This window comes from Pleurodeles waltl, chromosome 3_1 (assembly GCF_031143425.1).
Source record: "Pleurodeles waltl isolate 20211129_DDA chromosome 3_1, aPleWal1.hap1.20221129, whole genome shotgun sequence".
Classification (NCBI taxonomy): domain Eukaryota; kingdom Metazoa; phylum Chordata; class Amphibia; order Caudata; family Salamandridae; genus Pleurodeles; species Pleurodeles waltl.
This window is the reverse complement of record NC_090440.1, coordinates 73,728,974-73,754,920: the sequence shown is the minus strand read 5'-3', so window position 1 is coordinate 73,754,920 and position 25,947 is coordinate 73,728,974. Positions and strand designations below refer to the sequence as shown.

Sequence of the window (25,947 nt, the reverse complement as noted above, 5' to 3'; positions counted from 1 at the left end):
GCACAACACCGGACCAGAATACCTCAACAGATGACTCTCCTTCTACACCCCGACATCTCCGCTCCGCCGACCTCGCAACCGTCCCACGTGTCCGCAGAACTACAACTGGCGGTAGATCATTCTCGCACCTCGCCGCCAAAACGTGGAACACTCTTCCCACCCACCTGCGCCAGACCAAAGACCTCCTTACCTTCAGGAAACTTCTCAAGACCTGGGTGTTCGAGCAGTAGCAGCACCATTCCCGCTCCCCCTTCTCTCCCCTCCCCTCCTCAGTGCCTTGAAACCCTCACAGGTGAGTAGTGCGCTTTACAAATTCCTGATTAATTGATTGATTGATTGCACTCTAATTCAATACACAACAGATTTCTAGAGATCGCACAGGATCTTGGTTATGGAGCCCAGGGAGGTCTGGACAGCAGCTATCTCTACTCCTGGAAACTGGTGTGTGAGACTGCATTAGTGACAACCATTCGAATAGTAGCTTTAGATTTCGATTTGACAGTCATCTGTGTGGCATGGCCAAGATGGTGAGAGTAGCAGCTGCCTCACAGAGCTCCACAGCTCTTGTGCTCTTATCAACAACTCTGGCAGTCTGAATGGTGGCAAGGTTTGCAGGAACTAATGGAGACACCACTTCGACATGACCTATCAGGATGAAATGGACTGTGAGTACCCTGCGGACTTCTGGAGAAGGGGGCCAGGAAGAAGGCGGTACCTTGGGTGCAGTTGTGCCGGAGAGAGGCAGAAACAAGACTCTCCTCCGATAGGAGAGCGCAATGATGAGCGGGGTTGCACAGGGAATCCCCTAGGTGTAGGAAATGAGGGAGGCAGCCTTTCTCGACTGCATGCGCAGAACTAAACAGCGACTGCCCCACTCTTCCCATGTTGACATCGGTCAAAGTGCTTTTGATTTGAGGTTTGAGTTCGGTGGATAGTCATACAGAATATGATAGGCTGAGATGGAATTTTGAAAGTGTAGGTGCCAATGAGAGGTGCCCGAGGAAGTTTGAATGAGGTTGGGTTGGAGTAGCAGGATTAGGAAGAATATGTAGTTGACTTGCATCCGTGAGACCAGACCACCCATGTTTTGACCCTTGACTGAGGTGGGATTCTGTTAAAAGGAATTTGGGGTATCTTGAGTACATTTTGGCCAATGTAGAAACAAAGCTAGCCTGGGTGTGCAGCAATGTCTCGTTTGCTCCCTGATTCTCAGAGGCTACAGTTAAAAGACCAAAAGGGTTTTGTCACTGACCGTGGCCACATTCATTACAATCTTTCTGTGTAGGTCAGAACTGAGAACCTCATTCAGTCTATGTTCACCATGGGTTTCAAAGAACTTGATGGTGATAAGTGCGTTCTGGAACATTGCCTGCATTCTCTGGACAACTCACGATGAATCTAAAGCCAGCCTTGGCCATACCAGTCTTCTGGCCTGTGTACCAGTCTGCAATGAAGGCCTTTGGGAACACTCTTATTGTAGCATTTTTTAGCATTTCCCTTGATTTCATAGACATAAAGGTTTACAGAGAGATGAATTAGGAAGGGTCTTGAGGAAGAAGGCTGACCACATCACCCGTGCCTTCAAGGACTTGCAGTAGCTCCCCGAAGAAAGAAGAATCTCCTTCAAAACCCTATAAATTGCCAACCAGGCAATACACTAATAGGACCCGTCTTTCTACAGTCAAAAAGAAGACTGTACCACCTAACAATATTCTCAGAAGATAAGGATAACAAGCTGGTACCTAGAATTTAGAAGGACAATACATAGCTGGCTGTTTTCTGCACTGTAATACTGACTGGACATACCTCGCATGAGATATTCTTCTGCATATGCATGCTGCAATACTTTCTCTCACACTCCTTTGCACAAGTAACGCCACAATACATGTCTGCTACCACACGAATCCTTGCAGATCACATGAAGATTAGGCCTGGGCGGAGTTCGTGGAGTTCAGCGTACGCTACACTACATGTCTGGTACGACACAAATCCTCGCGGATGACATGAAGATTAGGCCTGGGCAGAGTTCGCGGAGTTCAGCGTACGCTACATGTCTGCTACGACACAAATCCTCATAGATGACATGAAGAATAGGCCTGGGCAGAGTTCGCGGAGTTCAGAGTACGGTACGCTACATGTCTGCTACCACACGAATCCTTGCGGATGACATGAAGATTAGGCCTGGGCGGAGTTCGTGGAGTTCAGCGTACGCTACGCTACATGTCTGCTACCACACAAATCCTCATAGATGACATGAAGAATAGGCCTGGGCAGAGTTTGTGGAATTCAGCCGTACGCTACGCTACATGTCTGCTACCACACAAATCCTTGCGGATGACATGAAGATTAGGCCTGGGCGGAGTTCGTGGAGTTCAGCGTACGCTACACTACATGTCTGCTACGACACAAATCCTCGTGGATGACATGAAGAATAGGCCTGGGCAGAGTTCGCGGAGTTCAGCGTACGCTACACTACATGTCTGCTACCACACAAATCCTTGTAGATCACATGAAGATTAGGCCTGGGCGGAGTTCGTGGAGTTCAGCGTACGCTACACTACATGTCTGCTACCACACAAATCATTGTAGATCATATGAAGATTAGGCCTGGGCGGAGTTCGTGGAGTTCAGCGTACGCTACACTACATGTCTGCTACCACACAAATCCTCATAGATGACATGAAGAATAGGCCTGGGCAGAGTTTGTGGAATTCAGCCGTACGCTACGCTACATGTCTGCTACCACACAAATCCTTGCGGATGACATGAAGATTAGGCCTGGGCGGAGTTCGTGGAGTTCAGCGTACGCTACACTACATGTCTGCTACGACACAAATCCTCGTGGATGACATGAAGAATAGGCCTGGGCAGAGTTCGCGGAGTTCAGCGTACGCTACACTACATGTCTGCTACCACACAAATCCTTGTAGATCACATGAAGATTAGGCCTGGGCGGAGTTCGTGGAGTTCAGCGTACGCTACACTACATGTCTGCTACCACACAAATCATTGTAGATCACATGAAGATTAGGCCTGGGCGGAGTTCGTGGAGTTCAGCGTACGCTACACTACATGTCTGCTACGACACAAATCCTCGCGGATGACATGAAGATTAGGCCTGGGCAGAGTTCGCGGAGTTCAGCGTACGCTACATGTCTGCTACGACACAAATCCTCATAGATGACATGAAGAATAGGCCTGGGCAGAGTTCGCGGAGTTCAGAGTACGCTACGCTACATGTCTGCTACCACACGAATCCTTGCGGATGACATGAAGATTAGGCCTGGGCGGAGTTCGTGGAGTTCAGCGTACGCTACGCTACATGTCTGCTACCACACAAATCCTCATAGATGACATGAAGAATCAGCCTGGGCAGAGTTCGTGGAATTCAGCCGTACGCTACGCTACATGTCTGCTACCACACAAATCCTTGCGGATGACATGAAGATTAGGCCTGGGCGGAGTTCGTGGAGTTCAGCGTACGCTACACTACATGTCTGCTACGACACAAATCCTCGCTGATGACATGAAGATTAGGCCTGGGCAGAATTTGCGGAGTTCAGCGTACGCTACATGTCTGCTACCACACAAATCCTTGCGGATGACATGAAGATTAAGCCTGGGCGGAGTTCGTGGAGTTCAGCGTACGCTACGCTACATGTCTGCTACCACACAAATCCTCATAGATGACATGAAGAATAGGCCTGGGAAGAGTTCGCGGAATTCAGCCGTACGCTACGCTACATGTCTGCTACCACACAAATCCTTGCGGATGACATGAAGATTAGGCCTGGGCGGAGTTCGTGGAGTTCAGCGTACACTACACTACATGTCTACTACGACACAAATCCTCGCTGAGGACATGAAGATTAGGCCTGGGCAGAATTTGCGGAGTTCAGCGTACGCTACGCTACGCTACATGTCTGCTACCACACAAATCCTTGCGGATGACATGAAGATTAAGCCTGGGCGGAGTTCGTGGAGTTCAGCGTACGCTACGCTACATGTCTGCTACCACACAAATCTTCGCGGATGACTGAAGATTAGGCCTGGGCAGAGTTCGCGGAGTTCTGCTATGTGGAACTTTGTGAAGTAACCAAAAATCTCAGCCACATTACACAGAGGTCCACAACCGGCAGAGTGCGTTCTCACTAATTTTTAGAGCCAGGTGTTTATCCGATACTGTAAAACCAGAGCGAACTGCACCACACGCAGCTCAATAGGGGGCTGCTTCTTTTCTGCCACTTGAGTAGATTTTCCACTCGAGCAGCAGCTTCCTCAACACGAACAGAAGGTTATGCAATGCAAGCAGTAGCGACCATCCGCGCCGCCCGCGCTGAGAAATCTCTTTGAAAGGTGGTGTGGAATAAGATTTTCCTTGCTCACAGTCGCTAACTTAACATTGGGGAGCACAAACAAGGAAAAAACGTTGCTACGTGTAGTTTTTCGCAAATCCGTGCTCTAAGCGGAGTGTGGAATAGGAAAAACTCTACAAACTCTGCAAGCGGAGTGGAGTTCACCATCCACCCCTAATCAAGATATGTGTTCCATAAGCAACGAAAAAACCAACACCATCACAACCACACGTAACAAGGCAAATAGATATGAACCCATCCATCCATAAACTCTTTGGGGATCTCAAGGGGTAAGAAAGCGCTATGTAAGGGCCAACGCAATACAACACAATTGTTACGTAGGACATTTGGATACTCTGCTGACCATTCACTGGTGAGCAGGAATCGGATGCCATGTTAAGATTAAGGTTTTTCTGTTTTTTTACTTATTTTAATGAATTAATAAATATGGCAAACAATTTGTTTTCATGACAGTATTTATGAAAAAAGAACAAAAATACAGAAACTTGTTTTTCTATTGAGAGACTCTTTGTGCTGCCGCCCATGGCTAAATGCACAATAGCAGGGACTGGGGAATTTTAAAAAGGTGAAAGCAGTGCTTAATTTGAGCCGGTGGTTTCCGGAGCGTGAGCACCGGCACTAATTTTTGAGGGCCGGCACTTATTTTTCCACCTCAAGTATTTACTGCAAGAAACAGAAACATATGGGAAGACGGAGGAAGAGAAAGACGAAAAAGCGTCACAAAACGAGAAAGCAGAAAGCTGCAAAAGTGAGCAGGAGGGGCAGGGAGTGGCTGTGAATGGATTAAAGAGGCCCGAGATGGCTTCAGGATTACGCTGCCTCAGTATTCCGTGTTTGCACATTTAATTGCCGCAGCCGCGTGTTTCAGAGGAGAGCTTTGGGCACCGGCACGTTTTTATTTACAAATTAAGTCTTGGGTGAAAGGTTCTGTGATGAAGATTAAATATAAAAAAAGCAAGAAAGTGGGGGCCTCAGCTGCGATTCCAAACCCCTGGCTTCGGTTTTACTTCCTCCCCTTCCCAGCTGGCTGTGCGAGTTCAGCTTTTATTGCCAAGTTCCTAACCTTTCTGATTCAGCTCAAGGGTGAGCGGAAGTACCTCACTGCAAGACTTATGTTAGCACGAGTCTTTTGTTTATATTCAGATGCTTATTTAACTTGAAATACTTTTTTAATTGCTAGTTGTTTTTAATACCACGCGTTATTTTCGGATGTAGAATGATTGCAATGCGTTCTTAATGTTACCTAATTTATATGGTGTACTTTTTAACTCAACTGTTTATTTTAATTTCAACAGCTTCTCAGTTGTCCTCTTGTTCAAATACTTCCTTTGTCAGTATTCTCTGCTTGTGAATTGTGTGTGTTGGAGCACTGCCCTGTCTCCTGCCGCCTATGTTGCGAACTCAATATTTCCATTCTAAGAATATTCCTAAAACCCTACCCTTCTCTCTAGACGTCCCTCCAAACTGCCCCCCTAAGATTCTTCGACCCGAAGCAACTCACAGTGTAACTATTTATGTTAAGATAACTCTACAACATTTCTTCAGTCTGTGAACATTGTAAAACGTGTGTACTCATTGAAACACTGGTACTTCGTGATGCCCCATAGCGCCCACATCCCCATACAACCGGTGGCCTCCTCCTTTTGCAAATCTGTTTCATTCTGTGTAAAGCGCTCTTTTCCCGCTTAGGGATGGGTGTGTGCTATATCAACGCCCGAAATATAAAACACATACAAACAGTCTGCACACTCACTGTAGTTTTGAACTGAAGAACCATCATAAACCGAAACGCACTTGATGCAAACCTTCGCCAGCCATCACCTTTCCGCGTATAGCCACGGTAATGGGATTCCGTTTAAAGAATCAGAGAGGCCAATCTTTGAATGGGACAGAGCACTAGTTTCTCAACATTACATATTTACCTTAAATTTGACAGAAGGGGCATATTTATGAGTGGTTTGCGCCATGCTTGCACCAATCCATGTGGCACATGTGCGGCACAAACCATTAAGTCATATTTTTGAAGCCACGCGAGGCCATTTTGAGTGACACTGAATGGCTTCAAAAATATGGAGTAAGGAAAGGAAGCCCAAAACACTTATGCCCATATTTCTACTTTTTTATCGCTGCATTTGCATAATTTTTTGACGCAAAAGCGACGCAAACTTACAAAATACAATTGTATTTTGTAAGTTTGTGCCGCTTTTGCGTCAAAAAATGACGCAAATGCGGAGCTAAAAAAGTATAAATATGTGCCCTAGTAGCCTTGCTCTGTGCAAGGAAGGCGATCCACAGGTGGGTGTTCCCATGCAACTCCCATGATTTTTGACGCATTTCCAGATTTACCAAACCCAGGAGTGGCATAACAAGGATAACAATCTGTATTTCTCCTAGTTACTCCCTCTTTCTATGGGTGCCACATTCTGCAGGGAGTGAGGTCAGCCTCTTCTCAGTTTCTAACTGGGACCAGGAGAAGTAATCCAGGCAGGTTTTACTTTTAAAAGCTTTGTATGAAATGATATGTATACACTCTAGCATTGCCAGATGCATCAGGCTATACGGGATTTTAGATTAACAACCAATTATATAGCACATACACGAAGAGTTTACTATTAGCTAAAGGAATGTTTATTGACAAACTTTGCGTACTTAATGATTGAGGAAACAAACTGTAAGGTTGCAAATGTTTGCCATGCAGGGGTGTACCTATCAATGGCAGTTGCGGATCGCGGGAGAGAAAAGGGGTGGGCAGTACGGCACGTGGCCGGGGGGTGGGGGAGAGGAGGATGTTGGGGGAAATGACAAAAAAAATATAATCATTAAAAAAAAATTACATTTCTCGGCATGCAGTTCCGATCCTCTCCTCTGGCTGCCAGAACTTGCAGACACAGGCTCCCAGCCTGCCCTGTGACCAATCCTAACGCTGGTTTCATGCTGGCAGCATGAAAGCAGCATTAGGATTTGACAGAGCGCCGAGCCAGGGCGATCGGAGGCAGAGTGGAAGTCTCTGCCTGCTGTCTCCAACCCGAAAGCACAGTGCCGGGTTGGAGGGATCCCAGTGAGCATGTGTGTTTGGCCGCCCAAGACGGCCAGCTGGCCAAAGATACATGCACACCGAGGTGAGTGCTGTGCTTTCCCCCTAGGTCCGTATCATGCCCCATGGCCTGCCCCTTTTACAACAAAATCATAATAAACGCTCTTTATTATGGTTTTGTTGTAAATGTTTTGCATCTATTGCTACTGGTGGGGGAGTGACGCTCCTCCGCCATAGCCGAGGAGCTGCCCCTGATCAATGGTACTTTGAAAAAAAAACAACTGTCAGCAAAAGTACTCGCCTTACATGACTGATTTTAACTTAGCTGTTATGTGAGAACACAAGTGGGATCTGCTCTATGAAGAAATTGAACAGGTGTAGGTTTCGCCTGTGAGGGTCACTATACCCCTCAATTATGCAACTGGCTTTTCTATCCCCCAAACACCCCAATAAATCATTTTGACCCAGGATTTGAAGATGGTTCGGCCTCCTTTATTTTAAGCATTAGCACCTCCCAAAGTTTGACTCTGGGTGTGCCCCTGACCCCAGCAGCAACACTCAGGCTCCACATTGGTGCTCCGTGCTGCAACCCCACCTTGTCACTCTGGGGTATGGCCTTTGCTGCTGCCATCTTTGCTCATCAACCTGACGCTCAGAAAGGTCCCTGAGGAGGGAGAACTTAAGTTGAAGAGCCTCAATGGACATCACTCTGACTTGAAGTGCCCTGGTTAGACTGCTGATCAGGACTGACAGTCATGGAAATGGAAAAGAATGACTCCTTCAGATTCCATCTATTGGGGGTCAGGGCGTGGAAGAGGCCAGCGAGTGGAGGCGTAAAAGGTGGAGTAACATGGAGTGGAGTTTGACAGGCAAACTATATATTATTTATTTTTATTTTTTATCTGTCCCAAAAGAAGAATGAGAATGTTTATGGATGTTTGATTAATTAAAATCATTACATTACAACACTCTTAAAAATGATTAAAGTCACTAAACCAGGCAAGACCTAAAGATAGCAACTCACAAGTTTTTTTGCACTCCCCCACCAAACCCCAAAACTTCTTTACTTGCTTGATCACCCCAAGTTAAAAAAAAGACTATAGAAAGGGGTTTATGTACTACTCATGATCTGCACCAATTGACCCTCTCCGCTTTAGTACCTTCATATCATAACCAATGTCCCATTTTAGCCCATCACCATACCAGGCCCAGTGGGGCACAGTTCCACTAATAACCACAAGGTTCATAAGTGCTTGTGCATAAAGTGCATTGTGCGAGGAGACTAAGCAGTTGGGTGTAGCCTGATCTGCATAGTTTTGCCCACTATTAGGGCCAATTTAGTGTCAAACTCATACTTTGATCAATCCCTCAGCTCTCAGGAAAGGGCCAATGTGCTCCATGCAAGAAGGAACTCTGTGCAAAACCAACAGGCGTATGGCCTTGCTCCACTCACACCACTAAAAGTTCCTGGTACTGTGGTCCCATGAGTGTCCAAGATGGGGCAAAGTGCATTGTGCAAAGGAGACTTGACATTCCCATGTCAGGGGGGCTCTCATTTGATGTTAACATTCAGCCTACCGCCTACTCTTCAGAGGACCAAAAGTGCATTGTGCCAGGGTCACTTATTACTCTCATGTCAGAGTGGGAACCATTGACAGTTCAATATTTACAAATAAAGACGATTTAACGACCAGCGTGATAGAGCCCTAAGCCTGCCCTTTGTTTTATTTTTTATAGATTTTTTTTATTGTAACATTACAACAAAGTACAAGCTGCTCTACTGGGATACATAAAACAAGGACAGTCTGATTCTTGCAGGGTCATCACGACCCTCCCCAGAAGATCTCTCTTGTCTCTTTCATCCAAGCATCTACCCAGTCATCCTTTTATCCTCCTATCCACCTGCTACATACTATATCATCTTTACATTCTGTCATCCCTTCATTCTTTCATCCATCATTCAGTCTTTCACCATTCTGTCCATCTGCCCATCCTTATCCAAACCCATCCATCCATTTCCAAACGTATCAATTAAACCTATCCATCCATCCAATAACCCATCCATCCGTTCACCTGTCCATCTCTCCATGGACCCTTTCACTCATCCATCTATCCTTTCAGTTATTCATCATCCATCCTTTCGTTCATCCATCATCCATCCACTCTTTCACTCCAGCCATCTATCCTCCCTTTCCCTCATCCATCCATCCTCCCTTTCACTCAGTCACCAATCTATCCACGTTCCATCTACTCATCTATCCATCCATTTACCCTTTCATTCATCCATTTATCCTTTCACTCATCCACTCTACCACTAATTTTCCATGCGCCCTTTCATCCATCCACCCTACCTTTCACTTTTCCGTCCATTCATTCACCCTTTTATCCATCCTTCCCTCCGCTCCCTTCCTCTCATCATCCATCCACCCTTTTACACATCCATCCATTCTTTCACTCATCCTTCCTTACATCCAGCCTTTCATTCATTCATCCAGCTACTCATCCATCCTTTCAGTCTCCCACACGCCCACCTAACCTTTCATATTGTTTATGAGCCTTTGTCTGCCCACTTGCAGTCAGAAGAGGCCCAGCCAGAACTCTACCCCGCTGCAGCTGCTGAAGCGGGGTTCACGGCACCCTGCTGTGAGGCCAGGAAGCCCCCACGAGGAGGCCCTTGACTTAGTGTTGGCTCTGTGCTGCCCCGGTTATGTCTGGTCCCCTGCTGCTGGCCATGCTTCGCCTGTTCTGTATCTGAGTAACGCTGTCGCTGCTGTTATCTGTGATGTGCCTATCTGTGCTTGAGATGATGCTTCCGGGGCTGTTCGTGGTCTAGCTGCCCTACATTATACTGAATGCTGGGAAGGAAGGGTCGCGGCAGTGCTTAATTTGTGGTTGTTGTTTCCGGTGGGGAGCACCGGCACTTATTTTTGAGGGCCGGCGCTGACTTTTCTACCTCAAGTTTTACTGCGAGCAAAAGAAACATAAGGGAAAGACGGAGGAAGAGAAAAACGAAAAAATGTCACAAAGGGAGAAAGCAGAAAGCTGCAAGAGTGAGCTGAAGGGGCAAAGAGTGGCTGTAAATGCATTAAAGAGGTCCGAGGTGGCTTCAGGGTTACGCTGCCTCAGTATTCCGTGTTCGCACATTTAAGTGCAGCCGCCACATGTTTAAAAGGAGAGCTTTGGGCACCGGCACGTTTCTATTTCAAAATTAAGCGCTGAGTCGAGGCACGCTCAATGAGCAGCAGGTTTCTTCGAGCTTAGATCCAGGCCTGCAGCATTCAATGTTCACTGCTGTATTGATCCAATTATCCCAATATTGGAGCCATGAAGACATTGTTACCGAAGGGGGGTCGGCAGAACAAACATCAGGTAATGGCCCAGTCCATTTGTTGTGTGGGGGAAGATTGCAGTCATCTAGCGCTTCGCTATCTAAGTCCTAAAGTATTGCAGTTAAACTGGTTTCCATCATCAGTGTCCGGCTAGCTCTCCGGGTCTACAAGGCTCTAGAGCAGTCGGGCAATCCTTCTATCCAGTATTTCTGCTTTACTTAAAATCCCAGGAACTATGTACCCCTGGCAGCTGAGTGGACGGCCAACTTCCTCCTAGGCTTTGAATTTCAGGGGGAGCAAATGCTCGGTGGTGTACAACTGGGTCAGGCAGCAGGTGTATCACACCTCAATAAAGGCTGCCCGACAGTGGTATTCTTTCAAAGAAATACATAGGACCTTTAATAATATTAAGGCAATATGTTCAGTAACTTTATGAAGTGTTAAGGCACATATCTGCTGTGCTATATTACTAGGGGCATATTTACAAGTCCCTAGCACCACCTTGTGCCACCCTAGCGTCATTTATTTTTTATGTTAAGGCGGAGATAAGGAGACATTTCTCCCACACGGTATTTACAAAGTGGTGCAATGCTTCCATTGTGCCACTTTGTAAACCCTTGCGCCTTGCGTCAGGCATAATGTATGCAAGGGGCGTTCCGACGCAGGGAGGCCTGAAAAAATGGTGCAGTGAAATTGCTGCACTAGAGTCAACATTTTTGATGCTAGTGCAGCAAAGTGCCACAATAGCGTCCAAAATGTTGGCGCTATTGTCCTAACGACAGCCATAGTGCTCTGTTTTGTAAATACGGCCCACCCATGGTGTCGTTAGGTGGGGAAGGGAGGAGACGCAATCGGGACCGATGCACCACTTCCTTGTAACTAAGAGTAATATGTACGAACACATTTTCCCATAGACACAGAATAGGAAAAACTGCTTGCTACATCTGGCCCTATGTTCCTAAGTGTACCACAGTCTTTCTATGCCTAGCATAAGACTGGTGTACACTGGAATAAGGGTCTCAAATAGAGTTAAACTTAGGATGGCCAAGCACAGCACCAGCTCAGGGACCAAAGGGTGCGTATCTTACTGTTCCAAAGTCTCTTCTGAGTGTTCAAGGTGTCTGCATTTGGGCAGTCAGGCTGAGGAGAGGCGCTGGACGACAGCTAGTGGTGATCAGTTAAGCAACACTGCACCTGAGGGCATGACCATACCTGCAGAGCCTTCAAGAGATGCTTGTGTTGGGAGTAGAACGCCAATCAACTGTGGATGGAGACTGAAGCTTCTCGGCAGCCACACGGGCCTCAATGGAGGTCACTGGCGTGCCAGGGAGTTACAAAGTCGTCTCTACACCTCAGAGGCAACTTGTGGGGTGTCCTGGCTTTTGCAACTTGCGTCAGAGGCGTAGATGCTCGTAACAGTGATGGGCCACCAGATGAGGGACCACTTGCAAGGTCACCCATCACCATCACACCTACCCCCTGAAGTATTGCTCCATCAAGCGGGATGCTCTGGTCTTCGGGTTGAGCTGGTCAGTGAAGCAATATCTGAGTTTGCCTTAGCAGTGCTAAGTAACTTATAGCGCTTCGGGTACACTGGATCTAACGCTCTGGGGATGCAAGGCAAGTCCTAAGCATGCACGGCAGACTAAAATCTATTTAGGGAGCAGCAGGATAGATCTTCTTTGAGGTCATGGGATAATAACACATCCTTTAAGGGAAAGCGGACAATACTTAGGTCTGTAGGATTCTTTTTTCTCTGCATATGGAACTTACCAGTTTATAACCAACCCTGGAATAATTAACTGAGTTCAATGTCCAATCAAGTTCAGAGTTAGCCAAAGTGTGGCGGATCACAGCAAAGTGTGTTTTATATTATACACAGAACCAGATCAGGAGGATAAGCGTTCGCTGTGGAATGACCTCCCTCTCCACATCAGAGGCTCCTCTTCCTAAACTTCACAAGATGCTGACGACCTGGCTTTTTTTAATTTAACAGCCTACCCTAGGAAAGGCTAGGGGCCACACACCTGCTCAGTGCCAGGATACCCTCGTGGGTGATAGTGCGCTTTACAAATACACATAACAGCTCGCCAGTGAACTGGGGAATTGTGCCAATGAACTTTCGATCCTAAACCCAGACCATTGATATTGCTTACCTTATCGACCCATGAAGGCTGAGAAGCACATCCTCCCCTGTGAAATTCAAAGCTAGCACTTGGCTTACATCCAGATTTTTGTACTGAATACATAAGCCACTGAGCTAAATTACCAGCTAAATGCTCCCAAGTCATACCTCTGTGGTATTTTCCAGCTTATCTATTCTAATCTTTTGACAGTTTTATTAAACTATGAACCGCACCTTGCAGCTCTCAGAATAATGTATGTCAAGTAAGAGAGAGGGCCGGTCTCAGTCTCTTAACACTGTCCTGTACACTGTATGATGCAGACACGTCAGGGCTGGCGCCTCCAGTTCTACATACCCCGAACAGCACAGGCCTGACCCACACAGATGCGCATGCTACCCGTTTGCACAGCGCCTCGACGCCGCGCCAGGGGGAGTAAACGCTATATAAATCTCCCAAGCCTTCATTGTTTATACCCCTCTCTCACATATAGCATCCCCCCTCTGCTTCTGTACCCACCCCTCCCCGATATAGAACACAGCCCCCGTCCCCAGGGGGCCCCTGCCCAGCATGATGCAGGAGCCCCTCCGCTCCTTGCGGTTGTTGGGTAGCTCCTAATGCACTCAGAGGACCGCGGCGTACGATCCAGCCCATGTGCCTTTGTTATAAGTGTAATGCAGACAGTTCAGCCTCAGGTCACACGTGGGGGCCTGCGGGTGCCCGGCGGAGACAAGGCGCGGGGCTGCGCAGACGCGCTGTGGGCTCCTTTACCCCAAGGGGGAGGATTAGAAGCGTGACCGAGCCCAACATCTTTAACCCTGAGGAGGTCCCCATGGCAACGCTTCCTGTTTCAGGCTCCAGAAACAAAGCTTGCTACAGGCAATAGTTTCCGCACAGCAAGTCGCTCTCCTCCCCTTGAAAGTCGTTCTGGAGGAAAAAAAGGCGTTTCTAAAAGAACATAGGAAGGAAGCAGGCATTGCGAAAAAAGGAGACCTGAGATCCGTCTGCACCTGTAGACATGCTTGTGTGATCTTAGGCAATTCAATGTACCTCCATACACCAGGGCTACAGCCTCTAGAAAGCTTTAGGAGCGCTTTGAAACAGGCTTTACACATTGTATGGAATTGTAAACCTGAAGCGAAACACCGCATCGGATATAAGCAGGCAGTGTTTGAGGGCTCACTTTACCTGGAGAAGGCTCGCCTTGAGGTTCATGAAGGGCCAAAGCGCGGTGAAAATAAACGTCACAGCACAGAATTACCTGAAGGTGCCGTGAATAGTTTAGACAGATAGTGGGACAGATTTGTGACAGGTGAAATGAGCGAAGGGTACTTTGATGCAGATTTTGAAAGTTTCACTTAGTCAAACAGAGCACGACTGTGCCTCAAACCAGCTCAAGCCCGCAAAACTCCAGTTTTGATGTTATGCCCATTCATTTTTTGGCCCCTCTGCAGAGATTGCCAATAGTAATGCCGTTTTGTTTGAAACCTACTGGGCAAAATAGGCGTATTCCTTGTTTATAAAAAATAGAACGTTTTGCTGAAATAAATTACTCCGCAACCAAGGAAGGCGCGCGCATTCATCTGTATGTATCAATGTTTTATCTCAGTGCTGCCACGCCCGAAAGTGCTCCGGAGTGTATTCCAGCCAGTTTAGCACTATGCAAAATAATTAACATAAATTATTAACTTTACTCCTATAGCGGCTAGAAACCGAAAAGTGTACAGCGGTCTCTATAAATCACTAAAACAATACAGTGCAACTCGACTGTAGGTTGGCGCGACAGGTAAACTGCCTATGTGGAACCATATTACTTGGGCTGTAATCCGGACTATACACCGTGTGATCCTAGGCTCTTATGACAGGCTGCCACATGTTGCTGCTGTTTATATAATTTAGAGATGAGCACAACAACTGTTTATTTATTTAATATACATTAAAAGTGTATGCAAGCCATCCTTAAAGCTTTGGGGGCATGGAATAATCTGAATTATGGTACTTGTAGGGTATGATGGTTAGTACCTGAGGTGGTTCTGTTATTAGCAGCGCTGGCAGGGGAGATGTTGGGGCAAACCGCAGTGGCCTCCCGATGAGGGCCCCGGCACCTATTTATTTACAAATTAAGCACTGGAATAACTTCATCACTATGGGCTTTATTTCTCACGTCCGCAAGACAAAGGGAAAGCACGTTGCAACGCTAGCTTTAAGCGCTGCCCAGGTTACGTTACCTTTAGGGATGGAGCCGGTGCCCCGGAGCTGGAGGCAGGCGAGCAGCAGCGCCCACACGGCCCGGTCCATGGTGCCAGCTCTGGAGTGAGCCACGCACCGGTAGCAGTAAGTCTTCCTCGGTCAATGCCAGGCTGAGTGGGGCTCAGATTTCAGACATCAGGCAGACCTCATCGCTCATGAAGCGCTCGAGCCGGAAAACCTACAAATGTTCTTTAAAAAAAATCTTCAAACACTCGTGAGCAATCTTCTAATCTGCTCTGTAGGGTCGAGTTAACAACCCTTTGTAGTTTCCATCAGTCGGAGCTCCGCAGAGGATGGGGGTTTCCGGAAACACCAGCCGCGGGACCCTAAACAATCATCCGCCAAGCGCCAAGAGGACGTGCCCTCGAGTTACAGCGCGCTGAGTGCGAACCGGCTCTTTAAATATGAAGTCTTGCAGACCACACATTCCAGGAAGTTTTTTTTTTTTTGTAGGTAGCTGGTGGCTTCCGTGGGCACCGCGACCCCTGCGCGCGAACCTCTTCCTGCGGCGCGCAGCACTGATGGGGATAACACAACCGAGACACCCAGAAGTTCTAAAACTATGAGCAACATTCCTTCCACCCCAATCGCTGACCTGGCAAGAAATCTGGAAAAATGCACTTCGCTGTCAGTACATGTGTTTGTGGTCACGCGCGTTCTCGGGCAGTGAACACGCGTTAGCTAATTGCGCGCTCGTTAATTCTCAGGCCAGCAATCAGCTTGTCTTGTGGACGAGGTGTGAGTGGAGTGAACATCAGCAGTGTCTCAGGGACACCCCCTTCGGTTACTGGGCTTGTGATATCCTTTCACCCTGCTCCCCCACACTAGTATACCGTCTCCATCTACTGCTAAAGGCATACCTACCATTCTGCAGAGGGGCATCGCCCCACTGCTTTTAGGAAAAGGAAAAATTAAATGATGATAACGCAATGTTATTCTCATTTTATTTTTCTTCTGGAGCCAGGTTAGGGACAGGGCTGGGCTAGAGGATGGCTGGAGGAGGAGTTGTATGTGCACCATAAATGTGCATGTCTGTTCGGCCGGCCAAACTGACATGCGCACTTAGCACTTATCCACCCGGCTGAAAATGCATAGGGTCCCACTCCCTGTGTAAGGCCAAACCAGGCCACTCACACCAATCACGACGCTGCTGTCATGCTGGTGACAGCTGCGTCGTGATTGGCTTAGGGGAGTGTGGGATCCTGTGTGCTGCCCAGAAGAGGAGGAGGCTGCTCAGGACGAGGACGGAAGAGAGACGAACCCGTCTCCTGACGGAGTAGGTAGGTGTTCTCTTTTTAATTCTTTTTTTTATAACCCCCCCCCCCCTGCCCTACCACCCCCGCTCAGTGGCGACCGCCACAGCATTTGCTGTGAACTCTGTACACCGTTTCTGCTCCAGATGGTTTGCAATTTAAAAATAAAAGCAAACAGGACAACAATGTGTCAAAGGCAGACTGGATGCCACTCTGTCTTTATAGAGGTGTATCACTTTAGAAATAATGTGTTGCCAGTTGTGATCGAAATGTCAATCTCGCTTAAATTGTTGCAACGATGAGTGAGGCAAGGTGAGGGACATGTGCCAGGGTAGCATTTTACATCTCCTTCTGTCTTTTGGAAAAACCTACTCCATTCCACAGTCTCTAAATCTGGTAGGTAACCCATGATTTTGGAAATTGCAGAGTGTCACACTGGCATGCCCACAAGCATCTTGCTACAAACTTCTGTATGGCCTGCATCGACACAAGAGCCAGTACCTGCATTACTACTAGTGGCATGGAGACAGACACCTTGTGCTAAGTGAGGCAGTCATACATGTCATCATCTGCACTCCTTCAGCCTAGGGTGACAAGAGTTTTAAAGCCAAAATCTGGGACATTTAACAAAAATAGAAGAAGGACTACAATTTTACTTCAACTGAGCGCACAGAATGACAGCGCTCATCAGCATAGAAGAGGCCCTAAGAACATAAATAAGAAACAAATCTTCAAGCCAGTATTATGCCTGCTAATAATTTTGCTTTCTTATAACAGCTGCTAGCTATCTCTCCTTTGGAAAACTTAACAAGGCACTCTCCACCGTTTTCAGTCGACCCTCTTTAAAAACCGGGACATGAGCTAAATTTCCTGAAATCTGCCAGGATAGCTGGTGAAAAAACGAGACTGCCCGGCAAATCCGGTACGCCTGGTCACCCTACTTCAGCCTACACTCTTGCCCTTCAAGTATGGGGTAACCTGGGGCAAAATAAGTACAGCACAGTTGACATTTCCTCATTGGCCATTGCCTAAAATCAAAGTGGACCCTGGTCCTCGCCACTCTCAGCGGTTTTCTGAACTTGTTGTGCCCGTGATTCATGGAGGACGTTTGATTGTGGCAAAATCACCAACATTAACCTTTCTGTCAACTGCAGTTTTTTCATTTGGCACAATAAAATTTCATAGTTCTGTACTTCACTGTGACATTCCGATGCACCACTTAATTTGTCTCATGCACAGGACAAGGTCTCTCTCTCTCTCCTCCATCTTTTATACCAGTATAGTGGCAGCCACCCTTTCCCATAAAAGGTTAAAGGGAGTTTTACCTGTTGCATTATCAGCGTTGTGCAGTACACCCATAGGCACGACCTTAATGAATTGGTACTGGCAAGTCCCCTTTAGAGCCAATTGTAAGTTTTTTTTAATCTATCAGTTGGCACGCTCATCTTGTCCATTATTGTGTGTGTGTCATATGCTGATGACACACAACTCATCATTTCCCTCACCGAAGACCCGGACACGGCCAAAAGGAACTTCCACTCAGAAATGGAAGCCGTCTCCACCTGGATGAGAGAAAGCTGCCTCAAGCTCAACTCCGACAAGACTGAGCTCATCATCATCGGAAATGCCACCTCAGCTTGGGACGACTCCTGGTGGCCCACATCCCTCAGCGCCCCCCTGCACCGACTGAGCACGCCCGCAACCTAGGCACCATCGTCAACTCTTCCTATTCTTGACCCTCCAGGTAAACTCAGTCGCCACCTCCTGCTGGCACACACTCCGCAGACTTCGGAAGATCTTCAGATGGATCCCAGTAGACTGTCTCAGGACAGTCACCCACACCTTAGTCACAAGCAAGCTCAACTACGGCAATGCCCTCTACGCTGGCACCTTGACTAAAAATATAAAAAAACTACAACTCACCCAGAACACCGCCGCAAGACTCATCTTGGACCTTCCATGCCGAGAACACATCTCCCAACACCTGAGGACCCTCCACTGGCTCTGGGTTGTAGAAACAAATCACCTTCAAGCTACTCACCCACACATGCAAGGCATGCACAACTCACGACCAGCCTACCTGAACCACCGCGTCTCCTTCCACACCTCCACCAGATCCCTCCGCTTCGCCCAGATGGCCCTGGCCACCATCCCACGCATTCGTAAAACCACTGCCGGAGGACACTCCTTCACCTACATCACAGCAAAGAGCTGGAACTACCTCCGCCTGCACCTCAGACAAAGCCAATTGCTCACCATCTTCTGGAAGAACCTCAAGATGTGTCTCTTTGGATAAGGCCCCTCTGTCCCCCCACCCCAGTGCCTTGAGACCCTCACGGGTGAGTAGTCACACTTTAGAAAACGGATTAATTGTTTGATGGTGGTACAAGGATGCCTTGCAATGAAAAATACCATTAGCGGCTAAAAGAGGGGGTGACTTCAGTCGAGGTAAATTGAGCTTAATTGATACTGTGGTGGAGAAGCCTTCCATAGAGAACATCTTGTTGAAGATTTCCAAGACTTCCCCAGCAGTGGGATGTTCTAGGAACATTAGCTTAATCCATTTGCTATAGTAGTCAATAAGTATAGCAGCTAGAAATGGATAACTGGTTCATGGGCAAAATCAAATTTACACATATTCTAGGCCACAATGTCCACATCTCAATCCAGTTAAGAAAGAAAAAGTGATGGGTGGAATGTTTGAATTAATCTCAGCCACTGGCAATTACTTGGGACACATCCCAGTCCATTGTTCTTTTGCCTAGCATGTCACCTCAGATAGGAACCAGCGATATGCAAATCCGTGTTGGTTCTGCTCCACTGGATGCGGTCCACCTGAGCTGACAGGCCACAACCCCCCTGAAGGGGAACACAAGTACACCAATACCTGTTTTGGCCTTTCAGTAGGGTGAAGCCTGAATCTTATGTAAAAGTGAGCATGGGACTCATCTCTAAGCACAGCGTCTCACTTTTAATTCGCACTGAAGAAAAAGGAGAATTGATAGGTGGAAAGCTTAAATTAATTTTAGTCACTAGTAATTTCTCACATGTGCATCCAAGCCTATTGTTCTTTTGCCCTCCATGCCACTTAAGAGAGGAACCAGCCATAGACAAATCAGTCTTGGTCCTGCTGCACTGGGAACAGCCTAGGCAAACTGTCAAGCCAGGTGCACCCTGAGAATGGAAACACAAGCATTCCTACACAGGTTATGGCCTAGTTGGGCTCCTTTAGTTGAGAGGAGCTTAACCCCTAGCAAAGTAGGGCTGAGGTTGATTTGAAAACAGTTAGGTATAATCTGATGTTGCATTGAAGGAAAACAGTTAACAGAGTGGGATGAGGCCCCATGTAATTACTTGTAGGCTAGATTAATTCAAGTGAGTTATCCTTCATTTTTATATTCCTCATTGTGATCTCCAGATGTGGGTCCTGTGCTGTCTGTGCCACTGGAACCAAACTGCACCTGATTGAAGTGGCACAAATAGACCAAAACTAGTCTTGGGTCCCTTATGTTCCAGTTCAGAGATGACCCGGCTTGGTAGCTTGGGCTGGACTGTTCCTATTGGAGCAGAACCAAGGATGATTTGCATATGGTAGGTTCTAATCTGAAGTGGCATTTTTGGCAAAAAATGATGGACTGGGATGTGGCACCCAGTATTTACCAGTGGTTGAGTTTAATTCAAGCATTCCATCCATCCCTTTTTTCAAATCCTTATTGTGAAGTTTTAAATGTGATGGATGTGGCCAGATGTGGGTCCCATGCTCACTGTGGCACTGCAACTAAGTTGCATCCAACTGAAGAGGCCAAGGACGGCCTTGGGTTGTTTGCATTCTAGTTCAGAGAGGATCCTTGCTTGGTGGTTCAAGCTGGACTGTTCCTGTTGGACAAGTGAAAAAGCTGATTTTGTGTTGCGCACTCTACTCTGAGGTGGCATCATGGGCAAAACAATGACGGGCTGGGATGCTGCCCAATGAGATTAATTCAAACATTGAATACATCACTTTTTTGTATACCACATCTTAACTCATAACAGGCCACCAACAATGCTTCCTCAATCTTTTTTTTTTTTTCGCACTGATTATATTAACATGACTCATCCAATAAGGCGGATCACAGTTTCACTGGTAGGACAAAGACATTATGCCTAACAATGGCATTATCTTCTAAATTAGGGAGTTTGTACCTATTTTTTTTTCAATAAGGCTGCTGATTAATGTATAAGCACCTTGACCAGCCCTTCACTATAAATTACAACCCCTTGGGATAATCAGCATCCTACTGAAATGCAGCCATCCAATGCCTGCAATTCCCATCTGCTTGGTACTTGGTCCAATCATTAAAGATGCAACTGCAACATCCTTATATTCCTTATCTCACTCATTGTCACAAACCACAGTATCACATAGCATGCCCAAGAGGATGCTAACAGTGTCACTTGCCCTTCCCTAGTGTTTATTCCACAGCAAACACATACTCCTGGAACTTAGATGCTAATTTCACTATGCGTAGACACACCTTTTTAAGCCCCCCTTTTTCCAATATGTACATCAATGAGTTGCGGTCAGTGAGGATGAGTGCTAGAAATTGGGGTATCATTTGAGCGGGCTTGCAACCACCTCAGGTAATAAGCAAAGTGCTTGTCAGAGTGAACCTTCAGAGTAAATAGTTGAATCTGAGCTAAACTCACTGGTAGCTATGGTACTGAGCAGATAAGCTTAATTTAGGGGCATTGTGTAAAGTTTTCATACAGTACTAATACACCAATGAAGTTGAAAGGCAAAACAATAAAAAAAAAAAAATAGATAAACAGAGCAAAATGTAATAAATACTTGGCACTAACATGACATAAATCCAATAATGGAAACCAAAGATATGAATTTGTACACTTTAAATAGAAATAGTGCCAAGAAGCAGAAGGGCCCAATTATAGTCAATGATCCCAATAGAACAGGATCTACGCGCAATTTGATGCTGACCACGATGGAGCACAGGTCGGATGCACTGTCCAGGATGTCTAGGTAAATCCTGGTCAAATATTTTACCATCTGACTTTATGGCAGATTTATTGAAAAGTGGCGCTGCGCCAAAATTGACAGCGCCACGCTGCGTCACTTTAGAAATGTAGGGATGCACCATATTTAACTGAACACGGCACACCCCTGCATTTCCCTCTGCGCTGGCACTAAATGTAGCTGCCAGTGCGAACGCAGGCATCCTTGTACCATTGTGCAAGGATGTCTGTGTTGAGGGGTATGATTGTTTATGTGCGGTAAGGTCTCCCTTCCTGCACATAAACAATCACTAATGGTGCTTTGGCACTTCTGTGTGTGCTGCACAACGCAGCACACACAGAAGTGCCAACGCTTCATTTTCATATGATTGTTTATGTGCAGGAAGAGACACCTTCCCGCACATAAACAATCATTTCTGGCATTTTGCTTTTTCTAGAATGCAGCACACATAGAAAAAGCAAAAAAACGAGGAGGAATAAAAGTATTCCTCCTTGTTGCACCCTGCTAACGCCACCCCTGGGTGACAGGGTAGGCCTTTTTAAAATTAATGAAGTTCCGGGACCCAGGCCTACAGGACATCCTGTCAAGGGCACAACTACACCTTTCCACACCAAAGGCCTTTTGCACTTGTCCTGAGAGCACGTTGACACCTCTTTCATACCCATTGAAATGCTAATTACTGACTGTCAGACGTGGGAGAGCAAAATGCAGATTGTCTTCCAGGGACTTCATGCAGGGATAAGGTAACTTTCTTAAAATACCTTTTCCTTGCTAATTATACAAAATTCAATTAAAATAAATTTTCTTGCTGCTTCTAAGTAGAAATCAGCATTATTAGATTAAATAATGTGATCCTGTGTTTTCCAATGGAGCAGCCAGCCTTGCTACAGTGAAAATAGCTATTAGACTTTTTTTTTAGCAGCCAGGATATGTGAAACAGTAAACGTTTACATGTTGTACTTGAAATATAATGAACTTGTTTAGGAGGAATAAGACCTACTTAGAGGTGATGTAAGGAAGGGGTAAAAGAAGGTTTTGACCTATAAACAGTGGTTTATTTTGAACGGTCCAATTGGCAGTTTAAAACTTCACAGCCTTGCTACAATGGTAGGCCCGGAAACAGTCTTTCTGGGTCACTGCAGTGGGTACCACAGTGGGTGCTGCAATTAATCCAAATTGGCCCCCAAATTCTAAGCCCTGGAGTCTGTTTCTGGCTCTCATGAGAAGGGAGCTGCTGAGTTCCTCTGTACTGGTGCATAGAGCTTTGCAACAGTAAAAATGTGAAATGCTTTTTGTAGAGCTGCAAGAAATGCTGTACTCATGGCAGCTACAATCCCACATGCTGCTTCATACATCCATGGTTGTGTGTGTGGCATAAACGATCCTGCTCTGCACCCGAGAAGCCCAGCCTGGCTTCAGATGGGCAACAAGCCCAACCAAGCTATGTTATAAGGTCACTGGGACCCTCTCGAATCCCATCACAGAAGAGGAACTTTTGTTGCACATCTCTTCATAAGTCTTGTCATCCCTGTACAGATTTTGTAGCTCCAGCATACGCAGGGGCAAAATGCATTCAGAGGAGATGGTGCAGGAAACATCATAATTTTTCAAAGTGTATTTCCAGTAAAACCCTACCCGGGGATGGGAGTGTAGCTACCAGACAGCATAAATCCCCACTGCTACCACCAATCATAACATTTCAGACCAGTCCCATGTACCATGTCCTGCTCCTGGTTCTGTATTCTATGTATGCCAAAGCTCATCTCCTCATCTGAACAGGGATCTCAACTATGCCTTGAGGGATACCTGCACCTCTTGAAATAGCAGGGATTTGAGCAGCATCATCACACTTTGTATTACAGAAGGAGCTACAGGGCACCTTTTGCAATGGCAAAGAGCAAGGCATGCACAATAAGTGACAGATGGCCTTTTGACAACACTTAGAACCAGGCAAATCCATTCTTTTGATGGTCTGTGAATTTTCTGAAGCACAAGTGATGAAACACCACAGAAATGTCTTTCTGATGTCACAGCAAAGTTACGGACTGATTTTTCGTCTCCATAGTGCATCACTTTTCCCTTTAGCGCGAGACAGGTGTCTCGTGTAATCGGCCAACACGGCCATGGTTTGGAGCTCAACAGAAATAGTTTCCAACCTCAAACCTCAGCTACTGTTCATTGCTGCAGACTGTCTGACAGGGTGGAGTAAAAAGCAGATTATTCCTTGTCTTAAGAATGGCAACCTTCTTGTTAAGGAGTTGTGGAACATCATAGCCACAAATTATAAAAACCACCCTCTGTTTGCCTTCACCTTGGGGTGGATAGAGTTTCTGTAGAATCAATACCTGTTTATGTTCAAGCTCATGCAGACTTGCAGAGACCACTTATTGCAAATGTTTCCAGAGACTGCCAGTTCAAGGAACACTGTTCCTGCTCATTGCCAGGAAAGTAAAATTTTATTTTTGCAACCACACAGATGGCCATTGTAAACAGCATAAAATTCATAAATCTGAGGTATGCAGTGATGGAGCTGGTATCCTTGAATCTCAATCTCTTAGTGAAGTCATCAAAAAGGTTGTCCCACTGGTCATATAACCCTTTTATTGTTGACTTGAAGTGTAGCAAAAGAGCTAGCATGGGCAGCACATTTTAATTACAGTGAACCAGTGTGGCATCACAAAAAACGACAGAGAGGATGGATAACCATTATGGTTTTATTAATACATTAGTCAAATCACAATTCAAGTCAGTTAGCAAGATTAAGTAAGCAAATTATCAAACCATACGTATTAAAATGGCCAAGCAATCAGGATCTGTATATGATTAGGAAAAAGAAGCAAAATATGATCATGTACGAGACACAGAATATCCAGCAGTGTTCTATAAAGGAGCATCCCTATGCTAAAGAAGGCATCGAAAGTGACGAGGGGATTTCTACGAGGAAGAAGGGGACATCATTGGATGAACCAAGTTTAAGGTTCAGGGGAGAAGCATAAGTGTTCAAGCATGAAGCTCAATGCTCAGGCAAGGGAAGTCAGCTGAGTAGAGAGTGTGTCTTTTCTCAGCGTAGTCAGGACAAGGTCTGCTAAAGCTATACTAAGGAAGACACAGTTGAAGAGTCAAAGAAGTTTCTAGAAGAATCCTTATATCAGTTTCCCACCAAAGGAATCAATTCCAACAGTGTCTCTGGGAGCCAGTGCTTAATTTGTAAATAAAAACATGCCGGTGCCCAAAGCCCTCCTTTTGAACATGTGGCTGCTGCAATTAAATGTGCGAGCACGGAATACTGAGGGAGCGTAATCCTGAAGCCATCTCAGGCCTCTTCAATCCGTTTAAAACCACTCCTTGCCCCTTCAGTTCACTCTTGCAGCTTTCTGCTTTCTCCCATTGTGACGCTTTTTCGTTTTTCTCTTCCTCCGTCTTTCCCATCTGTGTTTTTTGCTCGCAGCAAATCCTTGAGGCAGAAGAATGAGCGCCGGCCCTCAAAAATAGGTGCTGGTGCTCAGCACCGGAAACAACAAGCACAAATTAAGCACTGTGGGAGCAGGTAGACTCCCCTGTTTCCCAGCCCCAAACAAGGAGCCTTGCATCTGTTCGTCCTTGAATGCATCATCGGTTTGGTCTGCCCAGTACAGGAGGCTCCTCTCACCATCTCTGTCTCCATGTTCGAAGCCAAGATCTCGTTACTGCGACTACCTATCAGCAGGGGTGTTTTAAGGTGTGTACAAAGCAAGCAATTGTCAGGGGCCCCCACCTTCCAAGGAGATCTCTGTTAATTTAAGATCTGTCTATTACATTTCTCCCTGTAAACCTCTCTCCTTTTCTGCCTACATGTACCTCTGACTCTCGCTCTACCCAGTTTCATCTTAACGATTTGTTGTATGACTCTGTTAAAGGTTATTATATAATTGAGTATCATTTGACATCATGCCAGCTTGAATTAGCCAGCAATGGATAATAAAATTCAAATTTGTTCCATACAGGGGTCCCCAAAATAGGCCCACTGCCTATCAGTCTAATACAACAAACACAAAATCCTATTCTAGCTCACGAGGCATCCAACAAGACACCTGCAGAGGAGAGAAAAACAAGACACTGGCAAACATTTATGAAACTTCAACGTGTGCAACTTGGGCCTGGTTACAGGGTAAGCTAACAGAAGATTTAAGATGCCATCTGAAAAGTGCAACTTAGCATGAGTGAATGACATTTACATTTATTTGCATTTCAATCTATCTTTATTACAAAGACATGTCTGATAATCATAATGCAGCAAGCAAATGCTGAGTGGGGAAAATAGAACTGAAGGTGTTTTTGCCAGGAGGTACATAATGTGTTAACAAAGATAAAAAAGACAAAAGACATATAGCAAATGTGGCAAAATAATAGAATATATCAATAAGAGAACATCACAAATTACCAGAGAGTTGTGGAGTGTCAATAACATATAGATAAGTCCAGAAAAATATGTTGCAGAGAAGCAAGTTTAGAGAATGAAGTACCTATGGTAGGAAACGTAGGAAAGAAAAAATAAAGGAGCATCATGCAAGCAAATGAGAGGGGGTAGGATA

At 46.1% G+C, this 25,947-nt stretch overlaps 1 protein-coding gene and 1 long non-coding RNA gene across 3 annotated transcripts in view; one reads left to right on the top strand and one right to left on the bottom strand.

The window, feature by feature from the left end:
* Positions 1 to 15,720, bottom strand: part of PAMR1 (peptidase domain containing associated with muscle regeneration 1) — a 184,451-nt gene extending 168,731 nt beyond the window's left edge. Inside the window, exon 1 of one of the 2 annotated variants that reach the window (XM_069221835.1) lies at positions 15,091 to 15,720. In XM_069221835.1, the coding sequence (XP_069077936.1) occupies positions 15,091 to 15,160 (70 nt within the window). In that variant the 5' untranslated portion in view covers positions 15,161 to 15,720. The remainder of the gene's footprint in view (positions 1 to 15,090) is intronic. The other variant, XM_069221833.1, reaches the window with a different exon arrangement.
* The window catches only part of LOC138283768 (uncharacterized), a 337,826-nt gene extending 312,315 nt beyond the window's left edge, over positions 1 to 25,511 (top strand). Inside the window, exon 4 of the long non-coding RNA XR_011201300.1 lies at positions 25,360 to 25,511. This is a non-coding gene — a long non-coding RNA (uncharacterized lncRNA). The remainder of the gene's footprint in view (positions 1 to 25,359) is intronic.
* Positions 25,512 to 25,947: the final 436 nt, after the last annotated feature.